The sequence below is a fragment of the Physeter macrocephalus genome, chromosome 4, assembly GCF_002837175.3.
Source record: "Physeter macrocephalus isolate SW-GA chromosome 4, ASM283717v5, whole genome shotgun sequence".
NCBI classification, from domain to species: domain Eukaryota; kingdom Metazoa; phylum Chordata; class Mammalia; order Artiodactyla; family Physeteridae; genus Physeter; species Physeter macrocephalus.
Window position 1 is genome coordinate 101,757,981 of NC_041217.1, and position 24,148 is coordinate 101,782,128.

Sequence of the window (24,148 nt, forward strand, 5' to 3'; positions counted from 1 at the left end):
TCTCTTCACCCTGGCCAATCCTACCCATGAAACTCTGTGCCATGGGGCAAGGTGAAAAATAGAGGGGGACAAGGTGTTAGGGACAGAGAAGAAGGAAAAAAAAAAATCCCCATGAAGCCAGTGGAAGGCAGGCGCCTATCCTATCTGGATTGGATAATTCTTCCCAGTGGCCGTTTAGATAAGAGGAAATATCTATGTCACCAAATAAAGTTGTAACAAAAAATTTTTTAAATTCAATTAAAAATTTAAATCATGGATTTTCTACAACATGCTATTTTTACGTTGTTTTATCTATTTATTTTTTGGCCACACCACATGGCATGTAGGATCTTAGTTCCCTGACCAAGGATTGAACCCCTGCCCCCTGCATTGGAAGCGTGGAGTCTTAACCACTGGACCACCAGGGAAGCCCGACAACATACTATTTTTAAACTCAACATACTGCTTATGATTACCTAAAACTTGCATTTCTTCTGAGGAGCAATAATCTAATGAATGCATAATACTACTGTGTCAGTAACAAGAACAAATACTTTTGCTTTATTTTCCTCTTGCTATCATACTAAATAACAGACCTGCTGTAGCAAGTATAACTCATTTGGTATAATTTAAGAATTTCAAGAAATTCATTAACATTCTCAGGCCACTAGACCATTATAATAATTCATTATTATAGTACACATTAAAATGGTGTCTTCTTACAAACACTTTGGAAAACTGACAGTACATACTAAACACCAAATACACGCACACCCCATGACCCAACAACTCCACTCCCAGGTAAATATTCAACAGAAATGCATATATACACTCACCAAAAGACATGTATAAGAATGTTCTCCACAGCATTATTCATAATAGCCCAGAACTAGAAACCACTCAAATGCCCATCAATGGTAGAATGGATAAATTTTGTATATAATAAAAATAGATAATGAAATACTATTCAGCAATGAGAATGAATGAACTACAAATACATGCAACAATATGAATGAATCTCACTCTAGTAGGTTGAGTAATAGCCTCCTAAGATATCCAGGACTGAAGCCCTGGAACATGTAAATGTTACCGTATATGACAAAAAAGACCTTGTGGATATGATTAAATTAAGGATCTTGAGATGAGGGATTATCCTGGATTATCCAGGTGGGCCCTAAATGTAGATGTAGAGGAATATTTGACTATAGAACAAGAGAAGATGTGATGATAAAAGCAGAAGCTTTGAACATGGAGGAAGAGCCCACAAGCCAAGGATTATAGGCAGACACTGGAAACTGAAAAAAAGACAAGGAAACAGATTTTCCACTCACAATTAATTTCCAGATTCAGGAACCAACCTCAGCTTTGGCCTAATGAAACTGATTTTGGACTTCTGATCTTCAGGACTGCAAGAGAATACGTTTGTGTTGTTTTAAATCAATAAGTTTGTGATATTTTGTTACAGTGCCATCAGGAAACCAATCACTCACAAATATAATGATGAGCAAAAAAAGAGTGTATTATGTATGACTGCATTTACATAAAATAAAAGACAGGCAAAACTTATTTTAGAAGTCAGAATAGTAGTTACTTCTGGGGAGGAAGAAGAAGATAGTGCTGAGACAGGGGCAAAAGGAGGGATTCTGGGATGTTCATAACACTGTTTCTTGATCTGAGGGCTGGCAAAATGAGTATGTTTAATTTGTGAAAACCCTTATTTATGTACTTATATGTATGGTATATATAAGTTTAAAAATTGATGCCTTTTCAACACTTACCTGATAATCTGCTGAAAAAGACATATATTCAAGGAGGTGGGGAAAATACTTACTAAACAATAACCTTATTTCTCAACAACCGTAAAGATTTTGTTTCTCTCTCCAAAGGATTTTAAAAATCTCAACAGACAGAATGTAATAGTTAACTGCTAAAAAATAAGCTAAGAGTAAAATACTGCTTAATTAGCTCTGTTATGCCTGCACCCTAGGATTGTAAATTACAAAAATACAAGTAAAACCACATTTTCTGAAATAACAGCAAACAGAGGAGAAAGTCAAGTACTATATACCAAATGATCAAAATGTCTTTTGGGCCTAGGATTCTTGAAACTAGTAAAAATGGTAATAACAGAAATCTCATGCCATTAATCTATATAGATCATTAAATATAAAAACAATTTATAAAACACATCAGATTTTATTGCTTGAAGAATATAGCATATGAAAATCACAAGAATGTCAAAATGAAAAGTCACTAGGATTCAAATATATAATACATTATCAGATGCAGTAAAATATTAATTAACCTGAACTCTGCATCAAAAAAAAAGTATGGAAAAATATCTAAGTTGTTTACATAAGAAACAGATATACTTAAAATAGAAAGTATAAGGATGTTACAGTACAAGTTAGAAAAGCCAACACTTATTAACTTATTATTTCTTAGACTAGACTACCTTTGGTACTTAAACTTTTAAAAAAACAATCCCTTCTATTTTGTCCAAATGCACTTCATGGATTCAATACCAACTTCAACTCAAAACATTAAGCAAGATTCACTTAGTTGTGGCATGGAAAAAGTGTATTTAATAAAGGTATGACAATATTTCACTTTTTCTAAAACTGCAAAATATGATCATTAAGAAATCTAATACTTGTAAACTTTACTTATTTAGCTCTTCAATTAAAATTGGAATCCTGGCATCCGCAATCTGTCTTTAGACCTGGTGAATATACAAATTTAAATGATTTGGCAACTGACATAGGAATTTAGATTACTTCATACTATCTTAAGTGGCTTTCCATTCTGTTTTCAAAATACAAACAATAGGCCAGTTCTTCAACACACTGGATTCCTATAAAAATCACTACCATAGTTTATTTATTGGAACCAAATTAAAGCTTTTCCCTTGTAATGAGCAGGTTGAAACTATGTTTCATATAGGGCTGATCAATTATGATACACTTTCTTAAACAAAACAAAAACAATCATTTTTTAAAGCTCAATTATGATGGAGACAATGATGCCATTTCAAAAGGAAGCATTGGACACTCTAGGCCATCTAGTCAAGAAATTGTAAAAGTAATGCTAAAAACAAACAATAAGTAAACTATGACTACAAATTAAATTACAAAAAAATCCGTCTTATAGCAAGCATGCTCATTAACTTTCATTTCTTTCCCCCAGCAAAGGTTTGAATATTCATGAACCTTAGTTAAACCAACGGAACCTAAGCAATTGTTTCACAAGTTCCAATAAACATGGATGGACTAAGCAAGTAATACTATTAACAATCATTGGAGTAAAATACTAAGAATCATGACAGTCCTCAAAACGGGGCAGTCTTTGAAATGTAATAGTGTAGCTCAAGATGAATTATGCTATAATAAAACTTTAGTTTTTACCTCTACATAAAACAAAAACAAAATATAACCTACCAAATTTTACAACTACTACTGAACATACTCATCCTAGTTTTTGAATGTCTTGTTTGAGATTTTTTTAAAACAAGTATATTCATCTGAGCATATATATTTAGTGCCTGTATATATACTCATTTTAAAAGACAAAAAATCCAAATACTACAGAACTGAACTCTTTGTTTTTTCACCAGCCTGATCTAATATCTACTGCATCACATAGCACCTCCCCCCCAATAATTTAAAATTCCCAATTTTTAGTTTAGTTAAAAGGGCAGAGGAAATGCAACTGAAGATTTAGAGCTTCTGTATAAATTTCACTGAATTTTTATAAACTTGAAGTTTTCTGTAACACTGTTTATTGATCAAATAAAGGACTCACTGCTATCTAAAATTTCATAAACACCATTAAAAATTCAAAATTGATATTATACTGAGCCTTAAATTTTCAATAGTTCGAAGAGACAGTTTTTACATGAATAGCACACAATAGATGAAACTTAACGGCAGACATCCCTAGAATACCAATGGTAAGTCCATCAAGATGCATACAAAATTACAGATAAGCATTTCTTTCACTGTTTTCTTGTGCAGGGAAAAACATGTATAGAGGAAATAGAAACTCAGCTGGTGAATTTCAGATATCATCATCATCTTCTTCATCCTGAGAAGATCCTGCCTGGTTGGATGCACTTGCTGAAGCAGCAGCAAGCTGTGCTTGTTGGGCAGCTTGCTGCATTTGAAGCCATTCCTGTTGGGCTAATTCTGCTTGTTGCTGTCTAGCCTAAACACAAAAAACATTAAAAAAAATAGTAATTTTTAAAAAAACCTACAACATGCACACTTTCATAAGCTTAGTCATTATCAAATTTGGATATTTTCCAACCACGATATAGTTGTTGTACATCAGGACAACATGAACTCTATAAGAAAATATAATTAGAGATTGCTTCTTCTCAATTCTCTTAAGGAGAGTTTCCAAAAGTTTCCATAAAAATTTTCGATAAAAGTTTCCTTTTATGCTACATAATGGTTCAACTGAAGAACCTAAAAAAGTTTAAAGAAAAATCACAACATTCACTCTTTGGTTCCTTTTCCCTGTGTTTCTCTCTCTTTTGTTTCACTTGATTCTTCTGTCCTCTCAACTCGTAATTTTGACGTAAACACTTGCAATCTAAAAATTATTTCTGTGGCTTAAAAGTTCTCTAGCACAATACCTCTGTTAGGGAAAAGTACTGTACGTGAATGCACTAGCTACCTTGATATTTCTTTTAAGTTTCTATCACAGTTCCCTACTCTATAGGTACATCTCTTTCTTCCTCTGTCCCTCTCCCCTCTCTCTGTAAATACACACGTGTGTACACACAAAGAACATACCCTTCCCACATACACACTAGTGAAAATTATTTATCCAGCACTGAATTTAAGTGGGATAATTAAAATCCATTCATTTGAAATATCCTCTATAAAAACCACCACAGGATTTGAGAAACCAAGATGCATACGTATGCATTACATGCCCTATTGCACGAGCTAAGGCTCCTTCCCAATTTAATTTCATCCATTAGCAGAAAAACCACACCAAGAAGGGAAAAACGAATCTGCTTTTGAAAAGATCATATAATTTCCCATTAGAGTTTACCAAAACAATGTTGTTTCTCCATTTCTGTCTTTTCTCAGAATTATTCTTTAAGCCTGGCTCATACACTCCTTTATGAATGGCCAATTGCTAGTTATCATTTAAAACACACAACACTTTTCAGTTTTTCTTGGTCCTTCTAGGTCACATTTTCTGCTCTATTTCATATTCTGTAATTCTCTATGCATTCCCATACCTGTCCATTTGTTCTCTAATTATGTGAGTATACATCTTTTTTCTCCACTAGAGTGGAGAACAGAAAATGTTTCCATATTCATTGTTGCATTCCCAACATACAGACCCCAGTAGTTTCTGACTGGATGAATGTTTTGTGGGAAAACAATGAGGCTCAGCATAACCTTAAGATTTTACCATGTACATTCCTAACTTTTCTTAATAATCTGTCATGAATGTATTATCCAAACATTCTTAGGGGAGAATTACTACACTTAAAAAAAATCATTTAGGGACTTCCCTGGTGGTGCAGTGGTTAAGAAACCACCTGCCAATGCAGGGGACATGGGTTCAAGCCCTGGTCCTGGAAGATCCCACATGCCTCGGGGCAACTAAGCCCATGCGCCACAACTACTGAGCCTGAGCTCTAGAGCCTGCGAGCCACAACTACTGAGCCCGCGTGCCACAACTACTGAAGCCCGGGCGCCTAGAGCCCATGCTCTGCAACAAGAGAAGCCCGTGTACTGCAATGAAGAGGAACCCTTGCTCGCCACAACTAGAGAAAGCTGCGCTCAGCAATGAAGACCCAACGCAGCCAAAAATAAATAAATAAAAATAAATAAATAAAATAAATTTGTTTAATCTGTAATTTTTTAAAAAAATCATTTAATTGTTACCAATTAAGTCCAAATTTCTCAGCCTAGAGTTCAAGACCCTCCAAATTACTGTCTGCCCCAATGTATTTCTCTAATATTCTTTCAAAACATTTGTCTTGTGCTCCAAAGAAAACAAGCCAGGGCTTCCCAGGTGGCGCAGTGGTTGAGAGTCCGCCTGCCAATGCAGGGGACACGGGTTCGTGCCCCGGTCCGGGAAGATCCCACATGCCGCGGAGCGTCTAGGCCCATGAGCCATGGCCGCTGAGCCTGCACGTCCGGAGCCTGTGCTCCGCAATGGGAGAGGCCACAACAGTGAGAGGCCCGCATACCGCAAAAAAAAAAAAAAAAAAACCATAAAAACCCCTAGATAAACATAAAGTGTTTCCTAAATACACATCATACCCTCCCATTTTTGCTACCTTTACTCATGCTGATAGTCATTCTATTTGAAATCTGATTTTCACCTACTGAAATTCCACTCCTCCTTCAAGTCAAACTGAAATACTAGTTTCTCCATTAAGTTTGTTCCTGATTCCTTCCAGTATCATTCAGTGTCTAATCAGGAGATAGAAGTTACACTAGTTAGGGAAATAGAAAGAATGTCATATAAAAGATTATTAACCAAGTTATAAAGGTGGAAACTAGGTAACTGAAAAGGCAAGAAATGAACACTAAGATATGTGGGTGGCAACTACAGGAAGCAGCCACCAACCCTAAAACTGGGGGAAACAAGGGAAGAGGCTGGGAGTTTTAAAACTTGGAAGCTTAGAGGAGCAACCCATGGAAATGAAACTCAGACTTCTGAAGAAGGGGCATAAATTGGCTGGTACTACTACCATCTCTGAGCTTAGAGGAGGGCCTCAAGGTTTAAGACCCAAATTCTTGAGGAAGGGGATGCATGTTCAGGCTGCTTCTGTATTAGAGAAACTGCAAACCAGATTCAATTCCCACTACAGGAAAAAAATGATGCAGCCAGGGTGAAGCATGGCTGGGTTGCTCAAAGGAACTTGAAGCCAACTGAAAGTAAAAGAAAGGAACATGTGCCTTCTTCCACCCAGCCCTGTAATCTCCCTATAGAGCCCCCTACCGGCAGCATAATCTAAAGTAAGTCAGCTAGAAAACAGAAACGTGGTTTGCAGAGTACTGGGCCCAGTCTTAAAGCAGAACATAGAAAGGAGGGTTTCATGCTGAGATAACTGCTTAGTAACTGGCACACTCCTATATCATTAAAATCTAATGTGATATCTCTGTACTTGGGGATCTCTTTATATCTTCCACATGAGACTAGTCAACCTCATAATACAGCTGTTAATATACCTATATTATACCTTCCCTACAAGACAAAAACGTTTTTTGCGTTTGTTTAGGAAATTAAGGACCAGGTATTCTAGTAACTACTTCTACCCATTTTTATAAAGAAATATAGAAAATATTTCCATAACACACAGGCATGTTTACTTTTATGACAGGAATACCCAGAGTTCAAAATAGACTAAGAACGCTTCACAGAAAATACTTGAAAATGGTAGGGCAAACAAAATATATCGATTTAATCAATTTAATAATACCTACTTTGTGGCCTAATCAACTATAAATAGATGCCATTTTGTGGCACAGAAAAGATAATTCAAATAATTTCAAGTCTCTACACAGGTCTCATTGCAAAGTTGCTTTATCTTGTAGTTTGCTCAATGATCTACAAAGACATGTACTCGTTACACTAAAAATTTACCTGACTTTTAGGTATCATCACCCCATATCAGCACCCATACTTTTCTCTCTGAACATAAAAGCATTCCAGTGTCTTTAAAATCAATGTTGATTGGTAAATATTATTTGTATTCATTTCCACAAATTAAAAATTTCAGTGTATTTATTCTGCTTTCTTTTTTCCCCTTTTGCTTCTCACCCAATCCATCCCAAGTATTTTCCTTCTAAAATGGAAGAGTGAAAGAGAAGTAAGTAGGCATATACTTCCTAATTCACTTCTTCTGGAGATTTTCATTGTGTTTTAAGTTTCCCACTTCGACACACTAAAATAACTCATTCATAATTTACAGCTAGCTTTAATCTCAACATATTAGAGATTACCTCCTTTTCAAATATTTGCTGCTAACAGTGAAAGATAGCTTCAAATGAGGCTGCTATTGTGTTGGCATATAAAATAAGGTCTAAATGATTAAGTGAAATGAAAGTTATGAAAAAGATGTTATAATAATTTATCAGTTCCTTTTATATTTAAGACTAAAGTACTTTATGCTCTAGGAAAAAAAGCACTAAGCGGCTGCCATAATTTTACTTCTCTTCTGATTTTTCTCACAATAGCAAAGAAATACTAGGGTATTTTCACCCATAGGTCAGAGAAAGAAAGAAGGGAGGTAAGGGGAAAAAAACAAAACAAAACAGATGACAAAGGTAGAGAGCTGAAGACAGATATGGCAGTCAGTCAGTTATTTTTCATTCAACTTTTTGCCCTAGAAATGATAAAGCATGTTCATTTCACTTAAAAGTTCCAAAATAAATTTAAGCAAACAAAATGGTGGCTAGAGCATTAGCACAGTATTGTAGAAAGAGAACAGGTTTTGGAGTCAAAAGGTACTTACCCTTTCATTTGTTTAAGTCAATCCTTCCCAGTACTAAGCTTCACAATGATAGGAACCATGTCTCTTTTTTATACTATTAGAAGCCTAGCACCTAGCACTATATCTGGTAAATAGTGAAGACTTTAATAAATATCTGTAGAACAAATGATCTGATCTCATGCAAGCTTCTCTATCTCTGAGTCTGTTTCTTAAGGTGTAAATGGGTATAGTAAAATTTGTATTACTCATTAAGAACTCTGCAAAGTATATAAAGTATTTAGCAGAGCATCTTTTTCCTTTTATCAAATATTTCCTTTGGCACCCTGTAGGTGATCTGCAATAGTACAGACTCAATAAATAATAGCCATTAGTTTTTTTTTTTAAAGACATCTTGCTATTTCATGCCTCTTTTTTTTTTTTTAAATAAATAAATTTATTTATTTATGGCTGTGTTGGGTCCTCGTTGCTGTATGCGGGCTTTCTCTAGTCTAGCTGCACGCGGGCTTTCTCTAGTTGCGGAGAGCAGGGGCTACTCTTGATTGCAGGGCGTGGGCTTCTCATTGCGGTGACTTCTCTTGTTGCAGGGCACAGGCTCTATGCACACGGGCTTCAGTAGCTGTGGCACATGGGCTCAGTAGTTGTGGCTTGCAGACTCTAGAGCGCAGGCTCAGTAGCTGTGGTGCACAGGCTTAGTTGCTCCACAGCTTGTGGGAACTTCCTGGACCAGGGCTCGAACCCATGTCCCCTGCTTTGGCAAGCAGATTCTTAACCACTGAACCACCAGGGAAGTCTGCCATTAGCTTTTAAAAAAAATTATCACTCCTCATTTGGTACCTCATAGCACGGGCTTAGTTGCTCCACAGCTTGTGGGAACTTCCTGGACCAGGGCTCGAACCCATGTCCCCTGCTTTGGCAAGCAGATTCTTAACCACTGAACCACCAGGGAAGTCTGCCATTAGCTTTTAAAAAAAATTATCACTCCTCATTTGGTACCTCATATTCATATGGATTATAACACTGTTTGCATGTGCTCATGCCTGCCTCAAAGGCTTTTCCACTTTAGCACCTATTTCATAGGTTGTTGTGAGGATTAAATGAAATAATATTGGTAAATTACTTGGCAACATGATTAACACATGTTTAGAACTCAAATGTTGGTAAGCTTTTATCTTCCTTATTAGTTTAAATGGTATCTGCTGTCTAGTGCTTGATAACACTTAAAATTCAAATGCTTTTAAATATAAACGAAACTGGTTGTTATGACTGCAAAGAGATCAGTTATGGTACTAATCTGGAACAGATGACCTAAAATGGTATTTTCCAGTTCTAATGGTAATTACAGTAACTGGTAGCAATTCTTACCTCTTCTATTCAAACCAAACCTGTCTTTCAATTTCAAATGAGAAGCCAGAACTTTGTAGGGAAAAAACAACATCACCTTCTCCCCTCTTTTTTTTAAATAACAGTAAATAGGTTCTTTAACCTCCTTGAACCTCAGAATTGTAATTTGGAAGATCAAGGTTGAAGTAAATGGTTTTCAAAAGTCTCTTCCACCCCTAGAGTTCTGTGCTTCCTTGACTTACCAACCCAACTCAGTCATCCATTCAACAAATAGTTATTGAATACTTCCCCTGTGCTAGTTACCATGTTAGGTGGGTGCTAGAGATACAACTAATAATGGGTCCTGCCCTCAGGGAGCTTACAGACTAATGGTAGGGACAGACATTTATAAATGACCACACAGCTCTATCCCATGATGAAATAAGTATCTCTATGGAACTGAAACACTCCATATTTTACATCCTTTTTGCCATAGAACAACCTCTGGCCCAACGATTTAGGTCTAACTTTCAAGATCTTCCCACTGGAAAGTCAGTCAAATGCTTTATTTCAAAAAAATATTTACATATAGACAGTTTGCTTGAGCAATCTGAGCATTTCAGTAGTACCCAAAAATGGAATGGATTATTTTTTAAGCTGTTATCATAAATTTTCAAGTTCATAATTCCTTGCCCCTGCCTTTGCAGGGTAGGTGGGGAGGAGGTACAAAGAAGATAAAGTAAAAATACCATTAAGGTACCTCAGCCCCAGCCGATAAATTTTGCCTTGAACAGTGATTTGCATTCTTAATAATCAGGTTATTAAGCTCTGAGTCTTATGTGGAGTAAATATTCAGTCACATTCAAGAATCACTGTACTCTGTAACTGTCTTCTCCCCAGCTTCAAGGAACCTGGTAGAGAAGAAGGAAATGCCAATTTTTCTCTCTCAATTTCTTCCTCTGGTTCTTGCCCTACATACCTGTAGGTATTCTAGGCGTTGCATCCCATGCCTGAGTGGAAAGGACTGATGGAAAGCTTTTTTGTGTTGGTCTTTGCCATCAGCATGGGGTATGCGTGCATACTGGTTGTAGTGTCTATTCACTCCATGTGGAAGCTGTGCTGTGTGGGCTTCTGTATCCCCTTATCCTCATCCCTAGGTATTTTTATTAGGTAATAAATGCTGCCAACCTTTGTTGCCTCTGCTGTAACACCAAGGAACAGTGAACCATGGGGAGAACACGAGGGGTGAGATATACTATAGCAGTCATCTTTGGAAAATATGATCTTCCACAGAGGATGACTCCGAAATGTGTTACAGAACTTGCCACCAAGGGGACCTGGAAGGGAATGAAGAAGGTACCCAGGATTCTAAGGATGGGCCAAGGCAGGCCCAGAAGATGGTACAGAGATAACATTGGTGAAATTCTAAGAGACTAGCCACAAATTCCATTCAGTCCCAGCTCCCTATGATCCCCTCCTTTCTTAAAAAATAAAGGGATATTAGTACTTGTTGCTAATCCTTCACAGACTGGACATAAGAACTGTGACAATCAAGAAAGGAGAAAAGTTTTCTCCCTTTCTCTGCTCCACTGGCCCCTCAAAGTTTTTAAGATTAGAATGTTTTAAAGGTGTATTAAAGACCTAATTTAACTACAAAGTAGATGTTAATCAGATTTTTCTTATATGCCATTCATCTAAAAATTTGATACAATATTTTCTCACCAGTCTATCATTTTAAATCTTAAGAATAGGTATACTTTTCATGCTTTTAAATGGCCATTCTGCCTGAAAAAACATCAAAATAAAATCTCAGTAGTTATTTGGAGTTGTTCTCCTCAGAAAACAGGCTGCTGCAAATATTTGCTTTTATATAAAGTAAAAAACTAGCCAGACCTAACATCAGACTCTATGATCTAACAATCAGCCACAGAAAGAAAATTTTGGGGGTACGTATGTTGACTAAGGAAATGATTTTAGAAACCAGTTATGATTTTGGTTAGCAAAAAGGGTCAGATTCAGATGAAAATAATTTAAAACGTGTTACTTACTTTTGCAAATAATTCCTGTTGCTGTCTCAATAACTCTTCTTCAGGAATGCCAAGGTTTTCCAAACGAGAACTGGCCTTTCTTCTTTTTAATGCTACTGTCTTGCATTCTTGTAAGACTTCTTTTACTTCACTGATATAAGACCCAAAGCCTAAACTTTCTAGTGCTGGGGAAATGAAAATATGAAAATATGAAAAAGTGGTAAAACACAACTTTTTCCCTCACCTATGGAACATTAAGTTTGGTGAGGGTTTTGGGCTGGGGGTTGGAGGGGAAGGTTGTTGCTTTCTAATAATTTTACCTATTTTATAGCTGCACAATAATCATCGGTATGGCTAAGACAAAATATTTTATCAAACTTTCTTAATATTAGATGGCAAATTAGTTAAAACTTAAGGAACATTTCAAGGCACTGGCCTTCACTTTTCCTTTTCTTTCTAATTTTTTAAAAACCAAAGCATTTCCTGGAGGAAAAAAAAATCCAATGTAAGAACATGTGGTTTTAGTAAGAAAACATTTTTCCTATACCACTCATAGTAAATCAACCATTAAGTCATCACTTTCTCAAAGAATACAAAAAAAGCAAATATTTGGAATATATTTGTTAATAAAACATTTTGTACCATTTGGCTTAGAAAAAGTAGGCTGGTAACACATGCTCTAACTTTCAGCAGGATAAGATGAAAGAATAGATAAGTTCTTTTGTCTAATATACCAACAGGAAACTAGTATTTTTAGCAAAGACACTCAAACTGCCAAGTTTAAGAAATACCGGTGGAAAGAGCTTATGAAATTCAGCATTTATATTCAACCAAAGTTTCCCTTGAAAATAAAACTTAACAGGAAACACTATAAAAATATTTAAAGTGACATGGCAGAAAAACTGGGATAAAGGAAGACTATAAGGATAGAAGAAACATTAACAAAAAATTCTCTCCCTTTATTTTTTCACATTTAGAAAGAAAAATTTGTAAGAAAAAAAGGTCTTCTGTAATCAAGAAAGACAAAGCATAAAATTTCCTTTTGGCTCACGGTATTTAAAATTATATAGTTTTCTAAATGCTAAGGCCCCAAAATCATATTTTGCTTTCTGAGCCAGTGATGAAATATAGGTGGTGAGAAACACAGTAAATGAACTTAAGTTAGTTCATCAGTTCTTACAGTCTTTCAACAACTATGATGAGCCAGACTCCCTCAGTAAATATGCCCTAAGTTCCAACTTTAGGAATTTGCTCTTCAAGGAGAATACCAAATATACCTTTAAAATCTACATTCCTATATAAGCTGTGGTTTTTAAGGCATTTTGAATGACTTACAACTTTAATTATTTCATATATTAAGCTGTTTTCATCAACCGTCTTTAGAAATAATGTGATGCCAAAGAGCAGACTGCTATTACTTGAATTTTAATTAACTTACAGACCCTCCCTTTGTGCCTCCCAAATTTCAATAAGACATTATTCTTATTTTGAGTTCTGTTTACCAAATTAACCACCACCTAATCGCTGGCCTCGAGGAGTTTGGAGTATAGTAGGAAATTAAGTGAAAATTAGGCAACCTGAATTTTTTACTTGAATTGACAGACATTATTTTCTAAGTGTCAATGCTAGAAGCCAAAGTTTTATCTTTTCTCTCTCTCTTTTTTTTAAAAATAAATTTATTTATTTTTGGCTGCATTGGGTCTTTGTTGCTGCACGCGGTCTTTCTCTAGTTGCGGGGAGCAGGGGCTACTCTTTTTTTTTTTGGCTGCGTTGGGTCTTTGTTGTTGTGCGTGGGCTTTTCTGTAGTTGCGGCGAGCGGGGGTTTACTCTTCGTTGCGATGCGCGAGCTTCTCATTGGGTGGCTTCTCTTGTTGCAGAGCACGGGCTCTAAGCACGCAAGCTTCAGTAGTTGTAGCACTCAGGCTCAGTAGTTGTGGCGCACGGGCTTAGTTGCTCCACGGCACGTGGGACCTTCCCAGACCAGGGCTCGAACCCGTGTCCCCTGCATTGGCAGGCGGATTCTTAACCACTGCGCCACCAGGGAAGCCCCAAGCAGGGGCTACTCTTCATTGCGGTGTGCGGGCTTCTCATTGCGGTGGCTTCTCTTGTTGCAGAGCACAGGCTCTGGGCGCGCAGGCTTCAGTAGTTGTGGCTCACGGGCTCTAGAGCGCAGGCTCAGTAATTGTGGTACACGGGCTTAGTTGCTCCGCAGCATGTGGGATCTTCCATGACCAGGGCTCGAACCTGTGTCCCCTGCATTGGCAGGCGGATTCTTAACCACTGTGCCACCAGGGAAGTCCCTCTTTTCTCTTTTTTAAAGGCACGAGCATAGTAGTGCGTTTTCAATAATACTGGCTGGACACAGTACCAAAAGAAATCAGTAAATGATTTAAGGTGTCCCACCACATTCTAAGGGAAAGTCTTATTTTCTTATTCTAAAGAAAAGTATTGGGCTCCCCTGGTGGCACAGTGGTTAAGCATCTGCCTGCCACTGCAGGAGACATGGGTTTGAGCCCTGGTCCAGGAAGATCCCACATGCCGCGGAGCAACGAAGCCCGTGTACCACAACTACTGAGCCTGCACGCCACAACTACTGAGCCTGCATGCCTAGAGCCCGTGCTCTGCAACAAGAGAAGTCACCACAATGAGAAGCCCATCCACTGCAACGAAGAGTAGCCCCCGCTCGCTGCAACTAAAAGAAAGCCCAAGCGCAGCAATGAAGACCAAACGCAGCCAGAGAAAAATACCGTATGCAGCCAAAAATTTAAAAAAAGTTTTTTAATTTAAATAAATAAATTAATTAAATAAAAGTCTTATTTCCTTAGCCCTACAACAAGGTTCTCCAGGATCTAGCCCCACTTACCTTTCCAGCTTTATTTCTGCCATTAAATCCCTGCATACTTTGCTAAACCTGACTACTCAATGTTTCCCAACAGGCACCAGTTTCCCACATTCATGCTGACAGTAATTCATTCAAGGCCTGGGTCAAACTATATCTTCAAATTAAGCTTGCCTGATCTTCCTAGACAGACGTAATCTCCCCCTTTTGAAATAAGATAGACTTAGAATTTGGAACTTGGTTGTCACTGTATTTATCTAACCTTGGATATGTTGCTTAATATCTCTAAGCTTCAATTTCCCATCTCTAAAATGAAAACAGCATCTATTTCATAATATCTTCCTACAACCAAAAGCACTATAGTGGTTAAGCATGCAGCCCCACAGGGACTGACGCCCAACTCTGCCTCATATTAGCTGTGTGAGTCAGGGTAAGTTCCTTCACCTCTGTTCCTCTAAAACAAGAATAACAGTACCTACATCTCATCAGATCAGGTTGCTGTAAAGAATAAATGAATATAAACAAAGAGCTAAGAACAGAGGCTGGCCCACAGAAGGAGAAAAATTAAGTATTCACTATTATATTTTTAATACTTTAAGGATTGTGGGAATCAACAAGAGACTAACCTAAGGCATTTAACAACACAGTGTCTAACATGTAAGAGTCCCTTAACTTGGACATATTTTTCATCTTTTATTTTTTTATTCATCTTTTTGTTGTTCAGAAAACATTTATTGTAGTATGATGACACTCAGTCAAGTTGTGGTTCTGAAAGCAAAGCAAAACAGTATTAGGGGAAATTTAGGGTGGACACATTTCTTAGAGATAGTTTATAATTCTACCACTTCAGAAAGAGCAATAATTTTACTGAAAATATTTAATTTAAAAAACATCACTCAAAAACTACTATGACTTTTCAGATGGGGAAAGCAAGCCCCTGGGAGGGCAAGAGCCCAGTTGGGCAGCTACTGGGGTAGGGGCTGGGTGCCACTGACGCTTGTGGCTTCACTCAGCAGGCCAACTGCCCCCTCCCTGAGGCCACTCAGAAGTCACTGGGTGGGGAAGGAGCGTTCAAGAGGTAAACTTGATTCCAGCAGGGGACAGCCCCAAGGTCCCAAGGGAGGGCTGGTCGGGCAACGGCTGCCTGGACAGGCATCATCTTCACGTGATGAGATGAGAAGGCTGAACCTTCTTCCAGCTCCGGTGTGAGCAGAGTAGACTCAGAAAACTGCCACTACGTGGCAGCAGTCACAGCTTTACTGTTCACCAGCTTCCCAGTTGAAAGGTTGTCAGGGCACACAGGTGCACACGGCCACAAAACACAGCATCTTCTCAAATAATTTCCAGAACATGATATAGCACAGCCCCAGCCTCTCCAGCAGGAGACTTCGCTACAGTTTAGGGTAATATTCTGATGATGTGGGGCTTCCTGCAGCTCACCAGTCACCTTCCATGAGTTGGGGGGAATCATCTAAATGGACCCCACTTCCCGGAGCAGAGGCCTAGTCGTCGCACTGCACTTCCGCCCAGAGCTCCTTGGTGACGTAGTTGGCCAGCAACGCCAGCAGCTGCTGCTGCAGGGCCTCACTGCCCATGACCAGCATGGTCAGCTGCACGGCGTCCGTCCATTCCAGGCGCCTGACGAGGGGGGGCTGCTGCAGGGCCTCACTGCCCATGACCAGCATGGTCAGCTGCACGGCGTCCGTCCATTCCAGGCGCCTGACGATGGCAGTGGCTTCGTTAAAGAGCTTCTGCTGCTCGGCAGGTGGCAGCTCCATTATGATCTGAGGAACTGGCTTAAACTGTCCACTTGTCATCCAAGCGCCTAACAAACCCCCGACGGCCCCCCCAACGGCTAGTCCTGGTGGCCCGCCCACCAAACCACCAACGAAGGCCACGGCCCCTGTGACCAGGCCACCCCTCCCGGAGTGCCTGACGGCCGCCCGCATTTTCCTCTCCTCAGAGACGGAGCACAGGAGCCTCATGATATCCTCCACCGCGACGGGCATCGCAGCAGACCTGCGGAGGTGGCCCCGCGAGGTCACAAGCTGGCAGGCGCGGGGACTTTTTAAATTCATCTTTATCTTTTCTCTTACACTTAAGAGTATGCTAGTAAGTATACAGGGCCTAAATAAATGTATAGCTATGCATTATCACACCATTAAATTCAAGCTGAACAAGTATATCAAATTTACAAAATTAACAAATCAATACACTTGAGAGAACTCTTCAAAATGTCATGAATTACTAGACTAGACATTAAAAACTTCAATCCAATCTACCTTAAACCATGGAGGGCTTGGGTTAAAAAACAAAAAACTCACTTTTAAAAACATCTAAGGTTGAGAACACTGTTTTCAAAAAAAAAGAAAAACTGCAAGTAAATCCAAGGTTAATATTAATATTATTGAAAGAGCTATACTCTCAATGCTGAGTACAAACACTGTACTCTCAATAAAATGGTTCAACAGGAGCAGCCATAAATTTAATTTCAAAACTGCATTGACTTTAATCCTAATTTTAAACACATTTTGGCTAACGGATATGAGTAACTGGATACAGAATTTTCTAAACGGGGATATTTTACATCATCTGTTATCATGTAGTAATAATATCCCCATTTTACATAAAGGAGAATCTTAAAGGATAAGGAAAATGGCTCCTAAGCAGGGCCATCAGTTAACAGTTGTGCAGGTGGTTCAGTGCACAACAGCAGCATATCTGAGGAGAGCCATTCATACTGTAAACATCATAGATTTGTATGCTTATTATAGCACTTTTTCTGGCAGATGGTAGTAAAGGTTTTTAAGGAAGGAGTGTCTCAGCAGCCATTTATGATAAAAACTCTCCAGAAAGTGGGCACAGAGGGAACCTACCTCAACATAGTAAAGGCCTTATATGACAAACCCACAGCAAACATCATTCTCAATGGTGAAAAACTGAAAGCATTTCCTCTAAGATCAGGAACAAGACAAGGGTGTCCACTCTCATCACTATTATTCAACATAGTTTTGGAAGCCCTAGCCATGGTAATCAGAGAAGAAAAAGAAATAAAAGGAATACAAATTGGAAAAGAAGAAGTAAAACTGTCACTGTTTGCAGATGACATACTATACATAGAAAATCCTAAAGATGCCACCAGAAAACTACTAGAGCAAATCAATGAATTCAGTAAAGTTGCAGGATACAAAATTAATACATGGAAGGAATGCCTTTTTCTAATTTGTACAAAGGGATTTTATGGACTATTGATGGCCCTCACTCTAAGGATCTCAGAGTTAAAAGCCAAAAAAATAAATTAAATAAATAATAATATATATATTTTTAAATTTGTGGATAAAACACATATCACTTGTTTCTCAGAGGTCTGTCTGCTACCCTCTGCCATCTATCTTAAAACTGTACCCAGAAAAGTACATGGCATATTAAGGAAAAAAAAAAAAACATTTAGCATGTTTTTTTCAATTTGAAAAACAGATATTAAGACAACTACATAAAAAAAAAAGGTAAAAATGTCCACCCAACAACAATTTTAATACAGTCGTATCTTTTACCAAAAATGACGTACTCCTCAAAAGTTTTGTTATAACATGAATTTGTTTGAATTACTTTATACTTCAAATGCATAATGCATGCTTTTCATTTGACAAAACTAAAATATAAAAAATAGCATTCTCTAATTTCTCTATTTTCTTTTGTTTGTATGTTAGGTGATGGAGGTATGGAGGTGATATAGTTAACTTAAAATACATTAAGAGGATGTAGGCCAAAGTGACTTCTTGGCTTACTGGCCTGAAAAAGACCCTTAAGAATCATGCCCTCTATGGTATCACCACTCGTGGGAATCTGGGACAACAATGAGATGGCAGAGCAAGAATCAAATATCATTCATCTTTATATCCTTAGCAGTATCTAGTACAGTGCCAAGTACACAGTAGTATTCAAAAGTAACTGCTCGGTGGCAGAAGGAAAACAAAAACAAGACATATCAATTTTAAAGAAAACAGTAAAATCCTAACTTGAAAAGTACCTGATTATGTGATAAATTGTGCAATGTAAATTACATGTCCCTTCAGAAAAAAATTTCAGTATGGATGATTATTTAGGCAATACAATATCATTCTTATTATTATTACAACTTCTCTGCAATCACTCAGATCCTCTGATTTCAAAACTGCTCCACATCCACTTTCCAAAACAGACTGTGGTTTAGGCTTTAGAGCAAGATTCTCAAAGTGTGGTCCATGGACTTGTGCCAGAAATGCCTGTAATGGTCTGCAATGAGTTAAGTACGGAAATTCAAAGTAAGCATTTTAAGAACCTTCACAGCAAAACTGTAACTATGTGAAGTGATGGCTGTGTTAACTAATTTTATTGTGGTAATTATTTCATAATATATACACACATCAAATCATTACATTGTAAACCTTAAACTTACACAATGCTATATGTCAATTATATTTCAAAAAGCTGGGGAAAAAAAAGAAACTTCATAGCAATTTGACCAAGTAATTTTATTTCTATTGAATGCAGTATCAAAAAATTTCATTTTGTTTTTCTAGTGATCCATTTTTTTGGTATTTTACCAAAGTACCAGTGTGAGAGGGATTATAATTTTTTTTAAAAAAAGTCCTTCAACATACAGCTTGGAGCAACACAACTCCTGAAGAAGTGAATCCTAGGAGACTTTTTCAAACTTTCACTACTTTCACTTACTATTCTCAAAAACATGAGGGAAAAAAAATGTAGCAAGAGATTTAAAATGCAGAAATAAAATCATATCACTTAAAATATTCTTATTTACACTTTGGCTTTACAAAAGGCATCATGATGTAAGGTTAAACATAACAGACGGGCTTCCCTGGTGGCACAGTGGTTGAGAGTCCGCCTGCCGATGCAGGGAACACGGGTTCGTGCCCCGGTCCGGGAGGATCCCACATGCCGCGGAGCGGCTAGGCCCGTGAGCCATGGCCGCTGAGCCTGCGCGCCCGGAGCCTGTGCTCCGCAACGGCAGAGGCCACAACAGTGAGAGGCCCGCGTACCGCAAAAAAAACAAACAAACAAAAACAAAAAACATAACAGACTTTCAGCTTTATATTTCAATCAGTATCACTATAAAGTTTTTAAATTATTATTTATGGTAGCATATTTCATGTAAATTTCTCAATCCTGACAGATTCTCAGTAATTGCTAATTATACCTGAAACCATTAAGTATTATTTATACATAAATGGGGAAACCTTAGTTAACAGATTTGCCTAAGGCCAGACTTTCCAGTACAGAACCTGCAGCTCCTAACTCGCAATGTCAATTCTTTCCATAATGCAACAGAACATGTTAGTATTCATTTAAAGATATGTGTTCACAGAAACCCAGCAACAAAATAAAAGGAACACCTTATAAGCTTAGAACTCCCTCTGTTGTGTGTATGTGATCTTCAAAGTCCATGTTCTTAAACTAAAAATAAGCAAAATATTTAGATAATTTTTTAAAATTTTAACTAGTTATGTAATTTCAGATTTACTGGCAATAAAATTATTTTAACTTCTGCATGCATTTTACAGAACTGCCTCAAATGCTTAATTTGCCCTGACAAGGTAAAGCAAAGTGGCAAGTGAACAAGTGAAATGTTCTGAAGCAAAGTTTAGTTCATTAAACTTATTACTAAAAAAATCCAAACTTCAACATGTGAAAATCAAACCACTTTAAAACGTACATTATTCCACTTGGCTATATCTTACATTCTTAAATAATCAACATTGACAGAACAGCATAAAAAATATCATGCCCAGCTTTCTAGAGTTAGTCTAAAAACACACACTTTAAACACCTAAAAAAATACACACCTTAAGGATTTCTTTTAAAAAATTTTAATCACTCAAGACAAAAGTTTCTTTAAATGATTAAGCAATATGATATCAATATGAGATTATAAATGTATAAAATCTATTCCCCTAACTGAGGAGAATTTGGGGATAAAATGTAGGTCCTTATCCACTTAACAAAGGCAATGTTAAAAGAAAAAAAAAGGTAAATTCGTTAAGGTTGTAGCAGGTTAATGCGTGATTTTTTTAAAATTAATAAATCATCCTCAGTACACAGGAAAATGCTTTCACTGGAACTTTTTGACTCATATGTTAAACTGAATTTAGCATATTCCAAAGTTGAGCTGTTTAGCATACTGTTCACTACAGCTGCACTTTTCTTCCATCATGTCAATCAGAAATCTAAATATATCCTAGAAAAGAATAAACTCTACCCAAGAAGACAGATTGTAATGTGTTTTTAGATTTTTGGAATGATCCCCACTTCTGTGGTGTAAACAAATGTTTAGGCAGATCCTTTTGAAATCTTTTGCAATTTTCATTAGAAAGACAATGTTGATAAAAGATCCTTTTTCTCTTTTATGAGTTGTAAAAGGTAATTACAGCTATTTGTGTTGGATAATCTTGTGAAAGACTTGTGACAACTGCACAATGTGAAAATAAAAACACAAGAGGAAACATAGACAACTTGGCTTTCATTTTACTTGCCAGAGTACACCAAACAAGTAGAAGAAAACACTAGCTTTAAAATCAAATATACTTCTTCCTAGGGATTTTTTTTCTCCTTATGTACTGAAATGGAAATGGCAGAGTATGTTTTAAATCTACCTCCTACACATCATTAAGGATCAAAAATGAATCATTTAATCATTTTGTCAATATTGACCATAAAATACTGCATATGGTGAATATGAGCAGATGTGTCCTCTACTTCAGAATAACAGGGAAGTCACCTTTTAAAAAGTTAAATTTTAAAAATAAAATGGTAGACAACGGCCTGCCTACCAAAATTAAATTAACCATGATTTTTTTTCTGACTTCAAAAGCAATCAAGAAATTGTTAGAATTTTAATTGGGTTATTATAAAAAGCAAGTTATCACCTCAAATAGAATGCAACCTTTTCATAAGAGTATATGTACAAGTCACAGAAAGTGCTTCCCAAAACATTATGACTAGTAAATGTCTCCCCATCCCTGAAACAAACCATCAGAATACGGTCCCCCAAATCCCTATTAACTGAACTAAATCCTTTCCAAGATGAGAGAAGAAACTGTTAAACTTTCAGAACTGCTGTTCAATAAAAGCTGAAGCGTTTACATCTAAATGGGGATGACAGCAGGAAACAAGTGGGAAATATTCCATGAAAAACATCTCTCACAATCTTTCAACCCAAGCTTTAAAAATCTATCTCCATGGAACAAAGCAAGCTACAGAAAAAAGGAAGAAAGTAAGGAAGGAGGGGAAGGAAGATTAAAGAACACTGCCCCTTTTCTTACAGAATAGAACTGGAGTGCTTTGGCAACTTGTTGATGAACGTTAGGACCATGAAACCATTTTTAAAGCAGAAAATATACTCTCTCTATCCAACACTAATAAACTTTACAAAGTTGAACATGCACGTTAAGAATATTTTTACTCGTGTTCTGAAAATTCATCTTTTCTACACTGGTGAAAAGGTCGGGTGGGGAAGGGGTACCCTTTCCACTCATGCCTGAACTTCCGGTCTGAATTCTAATTCTCCAAGGCAGAACTTCTGGGTTCCTCTCTCAGTTGTCATGATCTAGGTTCCACTTTAGGCAGGCACCTTCTCAGTTGTCACGTCTAGCTTCCACTTCAGGTAGGCAAAATTCTTGTTGCTTGGGCTTACCTGGCTGTGAATTGAGATCGCTGCTACTACCTTATTTGGGGGGATGTCAGCTGACCTAATCTTTTGCAACCCTTACCTGCATTCGCTGTTTGAAAAGGACCACGAGAATATTACACAGGGATTTTAAGGCACCGGCTTGCCTCTATGCCCGCGCAGCTTTTTCAGTTATCAGTACTAACGAGGGGACAGGACTGAAGGCTTTGACATGAACGGGTCACGCGATTAGCAGTCTGTCCCCTGCCCCTCTTTGAAACAAAATCCCACACATACCACTTACCTTGTATGACGTGCTCTGGAGAGATGGTCTTCTTTTCCGATTTATTGCAAATCTCATTGGCTTCAGAAGATATAAGGTGAATGAATTCAGTGCAGCAGTTCACCACCAGCTCCCGGGCATCGTTGGCCACCCGGACATTGGGGAGAGTCTCTTTGATCATCTTATTGATAGCAGCTCTGGGTATAGTGAGGTCATCATCGTTTCCAGATGAGGAAGCCATCGTACCTTCCTATCTCTCGCGCCCCGACTTTTGAAAACTCCCCAGTTCTGGTCCACTGCTCCACGAAGATTTTTCAAAAGGCTGCCCTCGGAGAGCAATCCGGGGGGCGCTCTGAGAAGAGGGTGCAGAAAATTAAGGGGCGAGCGGTTGGCTCGAGAGGGCGTAGAACACCCGCGTGTGTGAAAGATTCAGGGCGAGGCTGGGAGCAAATTTGGGGGAGGAGGGGGGCTGACGATTCTGGGGACAGCACTGCTCAGGTCGAAGAGAGGAAGGCTAGGTGGTCCGGAAATCTGAGCACTGGAGAACCCCCTTCGTGTCTCCTCTGAGGGGCGTGCGCTGTCGCCTAACAGTTCTCCAACGGCGCCGGAGCAGAGGCAAGGTCCAGGAGCACTGGTCTGGCCGCGGTACCGGGCGGACACCCAGCGGGCTGGGCTCTACAGAGCCGGAGCCCCCGCTGCCAATGCCGCCGCCGACAGCAGCCGCTGCTGCCGCCTCAGCCAAACCATCCTTGAGACACCCGCGCCGCCGCCTCACAACATGTCTGCCGCGGCCGCTGCTGTAACCGGGGCGGCCTCCGGGGAACAAATACGGTCAGAACCAGGCACAAGGGGAGCGGCAGTGGCGCCGCTGTGGCCGTTTAGCCCGAACGCAGATCGCAGAAGCCAAAGCCGCGGCAACGGTGGTCCGTCCCTCCAGAGGCCAGAGAAGGTTTGCTGGAAGCCTCTCCCGATACCCTTTGCGCTACCGGAAGCCTCGCCCACACATGTTCCCCCCTCCCTTCCAGACCGACTTCCGGGTGTGGCTGCCGCCCTTCCCCCACCCGCGCTGGCGGGAACCGCCCGTCCTCTCCGCCAGCGGCTTCCGCTTGCCGCTGTCCCGGCACGCGTCCTGGCATCCCGCCCTTTACCAGGAACAGTGGCTGGGCGAGCGCGCGCCTCGCTGTACCGGGGAGCCCCAAACACGCGCCGGGGTTTCGGCGCCAGACTCGGGTGGGTGGGTGGGTGGCCCGGCGAGGGTGGATCGCCGCCACTACCTTCTCTCAGCCAGCTGAGGCCTCGGAATCCTTTCCTAGCCAAGTTTGGGGACAAAGGAGCGCTGGATTTCGTTAAAAGAACTCTTTGCTACCCTTCAGGAGCCCGAATTGAGGTTGAAAGAAAGAGGAACGAAGCCTAGGCTCGGTAGTGGGATGCGGGCAAAGCAGAACCCCGTGTGCCTGGGTTTGCATCGTCCGGAGGAAAAAGCTTTTGATGATAACTAATAGACGTTATTCGGCTCAAAGCTCTGTATGGTCCTCCACCCATTTTCTGGTTTTATACGAAATGA

The 24,148-nt window shown here is 38.9% G+C and overlaps 1 protein-coding gene across 2 annotated transcripts; it reads right to left on the bottom strand.

The window, feature by feature from the left end:
- Nucleotides 1–2,159: 2,159 nt before the first annotated feature.
- Nucleotides 2,160–23,571, bottom strand: DR1 (down-regulator of transcription 1). 2 transcript variants are annotated; one of them, XM_007122220.4, is made up of 4 exons: nucleotides 22,606–23,571; nucleotides 11,818–11,981; nucleotides 10,958–11,106; nucleotides 4,097–4,182 (listed from the first exon to the last, which is right to left on the bottom strand). In XM_007122220.4, the coding sequence occupies exons 1-4, from the start codon at nucleotides 22,823–22,825 to the stop codon at nucleotides 4,158–4,160; spliced, it is 558 nt and encodes a 185-aa protein (XP_007122282.1). In that variant the 5' UTR covers nucleotides 22,826–23,571; the 3' UTR covers nucleotides 4,097–4,157. The 2 variants fall into 2 exon arrangements, with proteins under 2 accessions (XP_007122283.1, XP_007122282.1); XM_007122221.4 differs by lacking the exon at nucleotides 10,958–11,106 and having other exon boundaries at nucleotides 2,160–4,182; nucleotides 22,606–23,570.
- Between the last annotated feature and the right edge of the window lie 577 nt (nucleotides 23,572–24,148).